Source organism: Juglans microcarpa x Juglans regia, chromosome 8S (assembly GCF_004785595.1).
Source record: "Juglans microcarpa x Juglans regia isolate MS1-56 chromosome 8S, Jm3101_v1.0, whole genome shotgun sequence".
Taxonomy (NCBI): domain Eukaryota; kingdom Viridiplantae; phylum Streptophyta; class Magnoliopsida; order Fagales; family Juglandaceae; genus Juglans; species Juglans microcarpa x Juglans regia.
Window position 1 is genome coordinate 15,168,369 of NC_054609.1, and position 14,356 is coordinate 15,182,724.

The 14,356-nt window shown below is 39.4% G+C and overlaps 1 protein-coding gene across 1 annotated transcript; it reads left to right on the forward strand.

Moving 5' to 3' along the window:
- Nucleotides 1-13,288: 13,288 nt before the first annotated feature.
- Nucleotides 13,289-14,149, forward strand: LOC121244255. The gene has a single exon (XM_041142269.1). The coding sequence runs from the start codon at nt 13,289-13,291 to the stop codon at nt 14,147-14,149; it is 861 nt and encodes a 286-aa protein (XP_040998203.1).
- Nucleotides 14,150-14,356: the final 207 nt, after the last annotated feature.

Genomic DNA, 14,356 nt, shown 5'->3' on the forward strand with positions numbered 1-14,356 from the left:
GCCTTTCTTGTGCAATTTTGTAATGCGCCTGTATCAGATGGACATAAATTATCTTTAGAAATTATTTAACCCAAGGGGTTTGAACCTTAAAACCGAAGACCAAACCTATTACCACTCAAACCATTTCCCTATGGGTTCTTGTGCAATTTTACAGTTTATTGACTTTGTTGAGTCATATGAAAGGGAAGAAGCTAAGCAGTAAGTAGGGATGTTATTAACTCCATGTTAATATAGCAGGCTGATCAATGCTTGTTTCTCTGAAGTACACTTAAGCCAGCAGGCAGACATCTTTAATTCGGTACCTCTTGAGGTTGGTGTAATTGAAATAGACAACTCCAAACCTTGAAGTGTAACCTTGTCTCCATTAGAAGTTGTCAAGCAACGACCGAGTAAAGTATCCATGCAACAAAACTTGCTGATCTTGTGGGGTCGTGCAATCCCTTTGGAAGTGTGACATTACCTGGCTCATCCATGCCCGAAAACCAAACATCAGTGTTTTATATGATTTTCAGAACAGGAACATTAATGTAGAGAGCCAATAAGAATTTGCCTGCAAATGTCAATTGATTATTGATTAATATATATTGAAAGTTCGAATCATGCATTGACAGCATTAAATTTTGTTTATGATTGAATTGGAATTACTCTTGGACCAGTAGGCACTAGTGAGAAGATACATTTTAGGAAGATAAGTATATATCGAGTGTCAAGATTCAATTAACTGCCTGACTTTTCTTTGTAGAGGAAGAGGGTGACAATTACTAGCAAATATATTCCGCACTCCAGTCCTGCTGAGTGCTGGTGGCCCAAAACTTTCGGTTTTGGTTGGCGTGGATCGATCGTACATGTACGTAGTAAGCATGCACAATATATATATTGATTGATGTTAGCAATGCCTCACAGCTCGGCAATAGAAATTGTGAGGATCAAAGGAGTGATAAGGAGACCCAAAAATCTTGGAGTGATAAGGTTGTGAATCCTCACAATGATTTCGAAATCAGTGGAGAGAGTTTGAGTGATCAAGAAGACTTGGGGTCAACAAGTTCAAACCAAAAGGTAGTAGTTCAACAAGATGAGAAGATATCGCATGGCATAACAGCTCAATAGGATCAAGCAATCATTGAAGAATAATGCATCAGTTTGAGTTCAAGTCCAGACGCATTTTGTTTGAATCGGTCCAGCAACAAAGTCTCTACAAAACGGTGCAAAGTTGCTAGTTTGTTAGCTTTTTAAATGGTTGTTGTTTGTTAGCTAGCTACAGCAATAGTGCAGATTTGTTTATGCCTTTTTTTTTTTTGTTTTTGTTTAAATAGGAATCAATGTATAGTGAGTGCTCACGTTATTGGTCTTCATTCAATAAAGAAATAGTCTTTTATCCATTGTAGAGTTCTTTTTTTCATTTTCTCCTCTTGGTATCTCAGCCAGGTTGTGAGCACTCAACCCATTCCTTCCCTTTGCCACGACGTCTCTCTCCCTAAATGTTGGAAATTTTATTACCCTCAGACAGCTCACTCCAGCTAACCACCCTTTGTGGCGTGAACAAGCATTGGCTTTAGCAGAAAGTCAAGAACTAGTCGAACATCTCATCACAGACGACTCAGCTCCCACCAAATATACCACTCCAACTTCAAACACAGATACAGAAAACACCGTACCAACACTTACAGAAAGTTTCATAGCCTGGAAGTCTGATCACCTTCTTCGCGGGTGGATCATAGGCGTACTCTCAGGAGAAGCTCTTGGACTTGGTCGGCTTAGATACAGCATACTTAGCATGGGAAGCTCTAAAAAATTCAAATGCTCAAGATTCTTAGGAGAGTGAATTTACACTGCGACAACAATTAACACATATTTGCAAAGATGAAGATAAAACCATCGCTGACCACATTCGCACTTTTAAAGGCTTGTGTGACAATCTTGGAGCCATCGGAAAACCTGTCTCGGACAAAGAAAAGGTATTCTGTCTGCTTACTAGTTTCGGTCCTCAATATGAGACTTTTACTGCTACCATGCTGAAGCCTCCAAGGCCTACCTACTCTGAGTTAGTCTCACAAAATAAAATGTAATGAGAAGGATTGCAAGCAAGAAGGACATGAGGACACTGAGCATCAAAGCTGCAACATACAAAGCAACACATGCAGCAGCAAAAGCAAACATGAAGTACATTGCAACACTGAAGAAATACATGCAGCAGCAAAAGCAAATAAAGCATACGGCAGCACACAAGAAGCAGAAGGCAGCAACAAAAAAGAAGAAAGCTTTGGGTCTGAAAAGATTTGTGAAAAGCATGGCTATACACATGAAGTGTCAAGAACTTGATATAAACCACTGTCTAAACCATGCTACCCATAAAAGTTGCAGATTGTTACTTGTAATTGTATAGAAGATTTAAAGTTAGTTTTTAGAGTTTTTTCTTTCAGCTTTTGTACTGTATAAATAGCAGTAGATTATGTGTCATTAAAATCAAATTAATGAGAATGAGATTTTTCTCTACACTACTTATGCATTTCGAGTTTCTCTTCATGTTTTAACATGGTATCAGAGCAGGACATCTGTTCTGCTATGTTTCCTTGACTTGCAAACAAACTTCATCTCAAGAATCATGACATTCTCCTCTTCTTCTTCTCCTTCTTCCCTTGAGGATCAAAATAGTCCATTCTTCCTATATCACAGTGACAACGCTAACACTGTCATTGTCTCACCCCCATTAACTGGTTCAAATTACATTTCTTGGAGCAGATCATTTCTGCTTTCTATTTCCATAAAAAACAAATTAGGTTTCCTGGATGGCACAATCACCACTCCGGATTTATCAGATTCTTCCTATGGCTAAGATGCAACAACATCCTTCTTGCATGGATCCTAAACTCTATTTCAAAGGACATTGCATCTAATGTCTTTTTCATGACTTCAGCCAAACAGGTATGGGACAAGCTTAAGGAGTGTTTTGCACAACCTAATGAGGCTCGAATCTATCACCTCCAACACAAGCTAAGTGGCATTGTACAATGACACCTCTTTGTAAGTGATTACTTCACTCAACTTAATGCTATTTGGGAAGAGTTGCATAGCTATAGACCTCTTCTATGTTGCTCTTGTGGAAAGTGTACCTGTACCTATGATGCCTTGAAAGATGTTGGTGAAGTTCAACAAGGAGATTATGTGTTTAAATTTTTAATGGGGTTAAATGACAGCTATGATGATGTGAGGGGACAAATCATTTTGTTAAGTCCCTTGCCTTCATTGGATAAAACTTTTTCACTAATTTTGTAAGAGGAAAGGCAAAGGCAAGCAAGGAATACAACATTGCCCATCTCAGAACCTTCTGTCTTATTTGCCTACCAAAAATTTACAAAGAAAAAGGACAGGTCAGACCTGGTTTGCCACCATTCGTGGCACGGTTGGACATACAAAGGAGAAATGCTACAAGTTGGTGGGATTCCCACCAAACTTCAAGTTCACCAAACCAAGAATTGGAAACACCTCTGCTGCACCTTATTTTGCAAATCGGGTTGCTGCTCAGATTACTGCCCAAGCCATGAAGCACCTGCTCCAAGTGTCTCTCAATTGAACCTCTCTCAAGCACAAGCACAACATCTTATGGATCTTGTCAATGTTCGATTTCCTCAGCTGAACTCAGGACAAAACCAACCTATACTACCTACTCTTGCTCTTATCAAACGAGCAATTTCATAACCAAATTCCTCAAACACATCCTACTCAAACCTAGTAGGTAACCACCACTGTCTCTCCTCTCTTTCCATACCCAGTAATTACTCTCATTTCAATGATATGAATCCTTGCAAGCACAACTCATCCACTCACTCTAAACATTCTGATGTTTATATCACACCATGGATCATGGACATAGGAGCCACTGATCACATGGTATGCTCTACCTCTTTTCTTGATAAATTTTCTCCTTGCATACAAGCATTTGTACACCTTCCAAATGGTACAAGGGCTCAAGTCACACACATAGGAACTGTTAAGCTATCAAGTTCTTTGTTACTGACTGATGTCCTATGTGTACCCTCATTCACCTTCAATCTCATCTCAGTTAGCAAGCTCGCTCAAAAACCAGATACATGTCTGTTTTTCTTAAAATATCTTTGCTTCATTCAAGTCCTCTCTTCATGGATGACGATTGGACTTGCTAAGGTGCATGCTTGCCTCTATTATCTTCTGCCTCACTCTCATGACAGCAACATCAAAACTTCTTTAAATCTTTCCAATCAAGCTCGAGTCAACCAAGCAACTGTTCAACAGGATTTTGATCTATGGCACTTTAGATTAGGACATTTATCTTCACACAGAATGGGTTTAATCCATTCTCTTGTTCCTAATGTAAAGTCCAATGACCTACCTCATTGTAAAACTTGTCCTTTGGCCAAGCAGAAACATCTTCCTTTTCCTTCAAGTGTATCCACTAGTTCATTTCCTTTTGACTTAATCCATTGTGATATATGGGGCCCATATTCTCAAGCATCAATTCAGGTTTTCATTATTTTTTAACCATTGTGGATGATTGTTCAAGAATCAATTGGGTTTTTTTAATGAAATTGAAATCAGATACAAGACCTATCCTGCAATCACTCTTCTAGCTAATACACACTCAATTCAATAGCAAGATCAAGAAAATCAGAACTGACAATGGCCTTGAATTCGACATGGCTGATTTTTATAAAAATAATGGCATCATTCACCAAAAATCATGTGTATACCCCTCAACATAATGATGTTGTTGAGAGGAAACACCAACACCTTTTGAATGTAGCCAGGGCACTCCTCTTACAAGCTGGACTACCTACTCCTTTTTGGGGAGATGCCATCTTGACAGCAGCCTACATCATCAATAGGATCCCTACACCCCTCATTTCTAACAAATCACCCTATGAAAGGCTCTTTTCATCACCACCCTCCTATGATCATCTTCGAGTTTTTGGTTGCCTAAGTTATGCTAGCACTCCTAAGCACCACAAAACAAAGTTTGAACCTCGGGCTAGGCCTTGTATTTTCTTAGGATATCCTACAAACATCAAAGGCTACAAGCTTTATGACATAGAGAATCATTCCACCTTCATCTCTAAGAGTGTCATCTTCCATGAGTCTACCTTTCCTTTTCACTCGTCCACTCCCTCTTCTCATTCCTCTTTATACATTCATTCCTCATTTCCTCAAAATCTGGTTTTACCTCCTCCACCACCAGATGACTTTTCTTCACCTTTTCTAAATCTGGTTTCACCCTCTTTTGAACTACCTTATCTTGAACTAGTCCACCCTACTCTTCAAACTGAACTACCTCATCTTGAACCATCTCAGCCTACTACTTCTTCTGCTTCACCTCCCTTTTCACCTCCATCAATACCTCTTCGAAGATCCACCAGAGATAGGCATCAACCTGCTTATCTCCACCAATACCATTGCCAAATAGAAGAATCTATACCCCTCAATGCATCCTCTTCATCCTCCACACTTCATCCACTAGATCATCACCTCACATACAAACACCTCTCCCAATCTAACCAATCTTTTTATGTTTCCCTCCCCCTATTCTCTGAACCTAGCTCCTATAGTGAAGCTGTGAAAATAAAACATTGGCAAGATGCCATGCAAGCTGAACTCAGTACTTTAGAGGACAATAACACTTGGACTGTTACTGCGCTTCCCCCAACAAAAATGTCATTGGCTGTAAATATGTCTACAAAGTAAAACTCAAATCTAATGGCTCTCTTGAAAGACACAAAGCAAGACTTGTTGCCAAGGGATACACTTAAAGAGAAGGTTTTGACTTCCAAGAAACATTCAGTCCATTGGCTAAACTCACCACAGTTTGTGTCTTCCTTGCCTTAGCCTCTATTCACAATTGGTTTTTATCTCAAATGGATGTCCATAATACCTTTTTACATGGGGAGCTTAATGAGGAAATTTATATGGAGATGCCACCAGGTTACCACATCCACAGAGAGCAGATTGAGGGGGAGAAATTAGTATGCAAACTGAATAAGTCCATCTATGGACTTAAACAAGCATCAAGGCAATGGTTCTTAAAATTTTCTAACTCCCTCACTTCTATTGGATTTTGTCAATCTAAATCTGACTATTCTTTATTCACCAAAGTCAATCAAAAAGGGTTTATAGCACTCCTAGTGTATGTGGATGACATCATAGTGGGAAGTAATTCTCAAGATGAAGTTAAATCACTCAAAACTTACCTCCACAGCAAATTCAAAATCAAAGACCTTGGACCCCTCAAATATTTCCTAGGCCTAGAGGTTGCAAGATCATCTTCTAGAAACAACATCTGTTAAAGAAAGTACACACTTGAAATTTTGGAAGATGCAGGGTTGCTTGGCACCAAGATAGTCTCTACACCCATTGAGTTAAACCACAAGTTGAGCCACAACACAAATGCAATTCTGCAAGACCCTACAGCCTATAGAAGACTCATTGGAAGGCTCATTTACTTAACAATTACAAGGCTAGATATCACTTATGCTGTGAATGTTTTGAGTTAATTCATGGATAAGCCTTCACAAACTCATATGCAATCAGCCTATAGAGTTCTCAGATATCTCAAAGGATCCATAAGCCAAGGCATCTTCTTGTCATCGAGATCATCTTTATACCTAAAGGCATATAGTGACTATGATTGGGCTGCTTGCCCTGAGACTAGGAGGTCTGTTATAGGTTTTTGTGTATTCATTGGAGACTCATTGATAAGTTGGAAATCAAAGAAACAAGTAACTGTCTCTAGGTCTTCAGCTGAGGCAGAATATAGGGCATTAGCTTCCACAAGTTGTAAAATCATGTGGCTTCTTGGTCTGATAAAAGAATTTAACATCAATCATGGACAATCTGCTCTTCTGTTCCATGATAACCAAGCAGCCATCCACATTACAAGGAATCCTATCTTCCATGAAAGAACTAAGCACATAGAATTGGATTGCCACTTTGTTCGAGAAAAGGTCCTAGCTAGAATCATCACGCCAGTCCACATAGCTTTAAAGTTTCAGTTGGCAGAAATTTTCAATAAGGCTTTATCAGCTTCTACTTTTTCATTTTTTTACTATCCAAGATGGGAATCCTAAACATCTATGCCCATCTTGAGGGGGAGTCTCACAAAATAAAATGTAACAAGAAGGATTGCAAGCAAGAAGGACATGAGGACACTGAGCATCAAAGCTGCAACACACAAAGCAACACATGCAGCAGCAAAAGCAAATAAAGCATAGAGCAGCACACAAGAAGCAGAAGGCAGCATCAAAAAGGAAGAAAGCTTTGGGTCTGAAAAGATTTGTGAAAAGCATGGCTACACACATGAAGTGTCAAGAACTTGATATAAAGCACTGTCTAAACCATATTGCCCATAAAAGTTCCAGATTATTACTTGTAATTGTATAGAAGATTTAAAGTTAGTTTTTAGAGTTTTTTCTTTAAGCTTTTGTAATGTATAAATAGGAATAGATTATGTGTCATTAAAATCAGATTAATGAGAATGAGATTTTTCTCTACACTGCTTATGCATTTCGAGTTTCTCTTCATGTTTTAACAGTTAGTGTCACAACTTCAAAGTCTAGATCAACGACGAAGCTGGTTTTCTGGTAACATAGATCTCACAGCTCGATAATTCTCTCCTCAACTGGCTTTCCATGGTCAACCACAAAGTCCTTAGCAGCAATCCTCCACAAGTTATTGAGCAAACTCACAACAATTCACATCAACAGGGCATGACTTCCAAGCTCAACAACCCAGAAATAACAACAGAGATTACTCAGATAATTCGGCATCCAACGTAAGGCAATGTCGTCCTTTGCCTCCCGGTGAACGCCGTATGACTCTTGCAGAAAAAGACTTGTATTGTGAAGAAAGGTGCTAGTACTGTGGAACAATGGGCCATATTGCGAAGATCTGCTGGTGGGTACCCAAGAAACCTACTCACACTGAGGAGATCCCTCAAGCTCTTGTAGCCCTTACCTTGGACAACACCATTTTAGATACAGAGTGGAATACTGATACTGGAGCTTTTAAACACATGACAGGTAAGTTAGGCATGTTGTCTAATATTCACAAATATGTGGGTTCTGATTCAGTACTTATTGGAGATGGTTCTTCCTTGCCTATTGTTGGAGGTGGTGATACAAGTATAAAACAAAATGCGGCTACCTTACCTCTTCAAAATGTACTACTAGTCCCTGATCTAACTAAGAATTTGCTATCTCTGAGCCAATTAACCACTCAATTTTCAGTAAATTGTGAATTTTCTGACGTTGATTTTTGTGTTAAGGAATGGAAAACAGGACAACCTATGATAAAAGGGAAGCACAAGGGTGATCTCTATGTTCTCTCCAACTTGTCAAAATTGCATTTCTCCCATCATTTTAAATCCGGCTCGGCAGAAGTTTGGCATCAACGTTTAGGACATCCACAGTCTTCAGCTTTACAATTATTGAAAAATAAGGGGTTGATTGAAGTTGTAGGAGCTTCTAAATTTGAACAACTTTTTGATAATTTTTTTTTAGAGAAGATGATGGTACCCCAATTTTATTAATAAACCCTTCCTTATGGCGGAGGAATACCGTGAAAACAACCAGACACCTGAGGGTTAACAAATATGCACAAGACCAAACCTAGGTGTAGAAAAAACAAATACCTGAAAAACAAAATAAAACTATACAAATAAATCCAGAGCCACTAAACCATAAACAAAGGACTTTAGACAAGAAAATAAAATTCCTCGCAACCTTATTAACTATTTCGAAGATAAGGAAAGTTTCCTTTATCTAGTCTTATTAAGACTCTTATTAAAGAAGGGGTTTCCAAAGACAAAAACCACAATCCATTAAATCCTTTAGCTCTCATTTTTGCCAAACCATTTGCTACTGCATTTGTTTCCCTGTATGAATGAGAAATTGAAAAAGGAATCCCATATAACCTTTTTAATATTTCTTCCCAAAAGTCCTCCAAGTAACACAATCCACGATGTTTCTTCCTCAGCCAATTAATCACAAGCATGGAGTCCATCTCAATCTCGACATTCCTGAATCCCAGCAAGTCAATATGCCGAAGACCATGAACCAGGCCCATCACCTCAGCAGCGTTATTAGTTCTCTGACCCAAAGAAGATGCAAAAACAACATAGCACCTCACCATTTGAATTTCGGATGACACCTCCAGAACCTGATGCTCCTGGATTTCCAAAGGAACATTTGTCTACATTACGCTTTACTGTGATGACTCGAGCTTGCCTAAGCATGGCCCATAGAATTTATTCTTAGTTGTCATATCATTTTTAAGAGCTTTAGTTATTCTTGGAAGACCTTAGAGTCTTTGATTTAGCAACTTGAGCCCAAGAAGGGAGTGACCCTAGAATGCCTTGTAATTGTAAGCCCTATTTAGAAACCTAGGCCCAATGGCTTTCGGTCCATGACCCAAACCCTAGTCCCTGGTGTCATGTGTCATGCATGTGTTGCACTATGAATCTAGACTTGATAGTGGGCTAAGAGATGAAAAGAAAAGTGTAGGGAAACACCAAGAGGTGGCTTGCATGCCTACCCTAGAGGATTGGCCACTTGTCAAGCATGCTAGAGACCTTCTAGAAGAATCAAGAGGCAAAATGGACTTAGGAAGACTAAAGGACTTTCGGCCAACCAATTCCCACACGCCTAGACCCATTGTTTTGGCCTAATTTCGAGTTTCAAGGTAGATATTCTTGGAAATGGAAACCTAGGGAAGAGAAAGGTAGTTTTTTCTAGAAAATCTGCATGGGAAACAGAAGGGGGCACAAGGGATTTCGGAGTGTCAAGTGTCAAACATGCAATAAGCTTCTAGAAGATTAGATGAAGGGACTCATGTATCAAAGGATTAATATGCCCTTAGGATTTTGGCTACCACACTTCCAATGGACCTCTTCACTTGCCACTTGTAACTTAAGTTGCTTTTAAACCAATGACACATGAGGAGTCACCTAGGGAAGTGGCACTAGGAGATGAAGCATCAACTTGGGAAGTGGAAAGGGGAGTGGACGGCTAGGGCATGGCACACGCCTATGCCATGTGTCACTCTTGCAAAATTTCTCTTTTGGGAAAAGGAAGAGACTTGGAGTTGTTTTACCTCTTTGCCCTAACGCACATGCACTTAGTTGAGAATTGGAAGGGGCATAGATGGAAGACATGGATTCGGCCAAGGGAAGGACTCGCACGCCACCCACAAGTCTTTTACTTTCCCAATGCAATCCAAAGATGGGGAACACCAAGAGTCATTTTCGGCTAAAGAGAAGAAGGAAGAAGGAAAGGCCACTTGTCTTACATGCAATGGACTTCAAGCAACCAATGAGGGATTGAGGAAAGTTCTATAAAAGGGAAGAGAGCCACACGCCCAAGACTTTTCTTCTTGGCTATTTTCGAGTTTTTCATGTGTTCTCATCTTCCCCACATTTTTCTCAACCTTACATGAAGATTCTCATACTTTCTCGCACTTTCTTTCCTACCAAACAAGGAAGATTCATTTTCAAGAGGAGATTTCACCACCTTCAAGGCTAGACAAGGTAAGGCATGGCTTTCTCTTAATTTCTACTCACACATGCCACTTTCTCAAATCAAAATGAGATTCAAATCTCATATGATTTCGAGAATGGTGAAATACACAATTTTACTAATTTTTATGGAAAAAGGTTTTAGGGTTTTCAAGGAACCCTTGAAGCCGAATAGTGGGGGATGTATATCCTCCATGTTTTCGATCACCACATGTGTACTTACCTTATTTCAAGTTTTGTCTTATAACATGAGTGAAATGAAGGGGTTTTAAACCTAAAAACCCTAAAGGCCGAATGGTTTAAGATCAAGTGATGCCCTAGAAACCCTTACACACTCAAGAATATGCTTATGTGATTTTGGAATATGAATATTACATGAATGATATGATTCGGTTTAAGATAAGAATGGCAAGAATGTCCTTAACATGTTTTGGCTCTAGGGAAAAACAATGTTGTTAATTTGTGATACTTGATGATTCGGCTATACTATGTCTTGGAAGTTTCGGATCTTACTCAAATACCATGATTTTATGTTTTGTTTCATTATGCTTTGATTACTAAGCAATATGTTTGAATTTTGAAGCATGTTTAAATGATGATTCTTCATGTTTTTGCACTTACATGTTTCGACCAAGGCACTTTTTCATAGATCCAAGTATGTGTTTTGATAATCCATGTGATCTATGTTATCATGCCATAAATTGAACATGTTATGCTTGGTTATTCCATACACGGCATTTCATATGTCATATATCAAGTGTAAGTACGTATGTCTTAAGTCTCATGTCACATGCATTTGGGGAAAAGTTTTTTCAAAAGGTGTTTTCAAAGAAAAGAGTTTATAAGTTTTATCACAACCTCAAGTACTAGAGCGGGGAATGTCCTAGTGAAACTCCTTTGTCCGCTCTGGAGTGCTTAAGAATAGAGTGGTAACCCCTAGGTTGACGATCCTCGAATGGATTATTTTCAAAGAATGTCAAAGCGAGAAAATGCATAATGCTAGTGGGTGCATAAGACATGTAACCTGATGAAGTAAGGTTGAGTTAATATGAAATCTCTGTTTATGACGTATTCATCACGGTGCACAGATCGTTGATGGTGTGGTAACTAGTAGGAACACGTGGTGCTAAGGGGAATTGTGTTGTGTCCACCCTTTGAATAAGGATAAGAGCTCATAAGTTAAGGATCACTTGATGAAAATCTTGTGATATGATAAGGATCACTTGATGCAAATATTGTGATATGTTCTAATAAGACAATTTTTTATTAACATCAACATGAATAAGAAAGTTAAGAAGTTTTTTTGAAAAAGCTAAAGTTTTTGTTATAAGTCTTTTGAAAATGGTCAAGTCATATGTCAAGTACATGTCCATGCATGCATTTCATGATATACCTCTTCTATGCTTGTGCTAACTATTATATGTTGTGTAATTACTTGCTGAGATTTCTCGAAATCTCATTGTGATAGTTTCTACTACCATTCTTCAACTGGAATGGTAGAAGTTGTTACAGGTATCTCAGATTCCCAAGAAACATGAACCTAGACAGTTCCATGATAGAGGACGAGTTTACTGTTTAGGCTCGTCATGACTGTACTGCTTACACATTAAAACACATGGCTAACCTTCTCAAGGAGATCCTAACTAATATTAGTGAGATCGAGATCGATGCTACGATCTATCAACCATCCAAGAATCTGAAGTTTTGGTGGAGTATGGACCAACTGTCTACTTATCTGGAGAGAGGCCTCGAAGGCCTCGACTGATGCAAAGACAACAACAAAGGACTTAGGCTTGACACCACCCGAGGCTTAGCAATCCCATGGGGTCTTCTAGTGTTTGTCTCTTGATGGGATAATAGCGATGAAGAAAACGGGAACCTAAGTTATTTTGTGGAAAAAAAATAGAAGAAACCTTTTGAGGAACAGAGTTTTGAGAAGGTCTTGTATTTTAGGAGATTAAAATATACTCAATGCTTTTGGGATGCTATATCTTTTATAATGCATGATTATGGAAATGGACAATGTTGGGGTATTTTGTTAGTAACGATGCCATGTGCTTTGCAGTTGCTCATCGCATTGCCTAACTTATCTGACTTTTACTATTTTTCACTGCTATATCGTTGCACACTGCTAGTGTACTTAGGTGCATAACATATTATCTATCATGTACGAGGGGTGCGTAGTCTTGTGTTACATGTCCCGATGTTTCAGTCACCGTTCAATCCCAAGCGGGGCTGAGGGCGCCACAAAGCATGGTATTTGAGCAATTATGTCTCTTGGTAAACCCATATATTGTCCTAAGAATGCATGGTACCTTTAACTAGATTTGAGATCTGTAGTTTTAGGCTTGGCTCTTATAGCTGTAGGCTTGAATCTAGAGGAAGAAGAAGATACGCCTGTAAGATCGCAAGTTCGAAGTGAAGAAAGGTTATCATTCTCTAAGGAAGAGATTGACCCACACTGGTTTTGTGCATTTTCAGGAGAAGGAAATCATGGTTTGAAACTGACGTGAGAACACTTCTCCGAGAGGTGGGGATTAGGAGACTGGAAATCTTCCACTGGAAGGGGGATAGGCTATAGCAGAAGCCATTCGCCAGATGACTGAGGTGGTATGTAATCAGATGGAACAAGGGCATAACACTAGACAAGTACCGCCCAGAAGGGAACAAGGATGTTCTTATAAGAAATTCATGGAGTATAGATATCTGAATTTCGTGGGAATAGAAGGACCTATAAGGGCTAATAAATGACTTATGGATATAGAAAGAACTTTTGATGTTAGTGGGTGCTCAGAAGTGCAAAAGGTCCAGTATGCGGGTCACATGCTTCAAGGAGAAGTTGGAATTTGGTGGGAGACCAAACAACAACTATTGGCCCGAGAATCGGGAAATTTGATTGCACTCACTTGGGACCGATTTAAGATAGAGTTTGCTAATCATTTCTTTCCAGAAATGGCCAAGTTGCAAAAAGTTTTGGAGTTTACAAATTTGACCCAAGGGAATATGGCGGTTGATCAATATGCTGCTCGTTTTATGGAGATGGGGAGATTTGCACATCATTTGATCAGTGCCGAGAGAATGCAAGCAAGAAAGTCCCAGGACGGTTTGCAACCTCGTATCCAAAACCAAGTAGCATGTCTATGGACAGAAAATTTCCAAGAATTGGTCAATGTAGCTTCGATAATAGAGGCAGAGCAATGGAGACTAATTGCACAAGCTCAAGGGGATAGGAAAAGTGGATTTCCTTACTCACCAGGAGGTAGTATGGGGAAACGAAAGGCCCTTGTAACTCCGAACAAAGGAAAATGCATGGTAGTCGGGAATGCAACACTCGTCACTCCACCACCATGTTGCCGATGCAAGAAAAGGCACGGTGGAAAGTGTCGTATGGCCATAGGAGCATGTTTCAGATGTGGTCAAACCGACCATATGATCCGATATTGTTCACAGATTACGCTTGGAGGAGCGTCAATGTCGAGCGCTAAACCCAAGACTGCTGTGAAAGCTAAGGTTTATGCTATTACGCCAGGAAAGATAGACCTAGAAGCGGATGAGACGGCAGATGCAGGAGTGATTACTGGTAGCATTTCCAACTTTGCCTTAATTCATAGATAGCTTGTGTTTGGGAATCTTGAGTAATTAGAGTTACCTCCTTAGGTAAAGTTAAATTTACGTGGTGTGTGTTTTGTTTGATTCTGAAGCATCAAGATCTTTTATCTCTAGTAGATGTGTGCGACGATGTGAACTCGAAGCTAAGCCAATGTCTCGAAAAGTATTAGTAGCTATTCCAGACGGGAAAGTAATTGGTTGCACAAATATAGT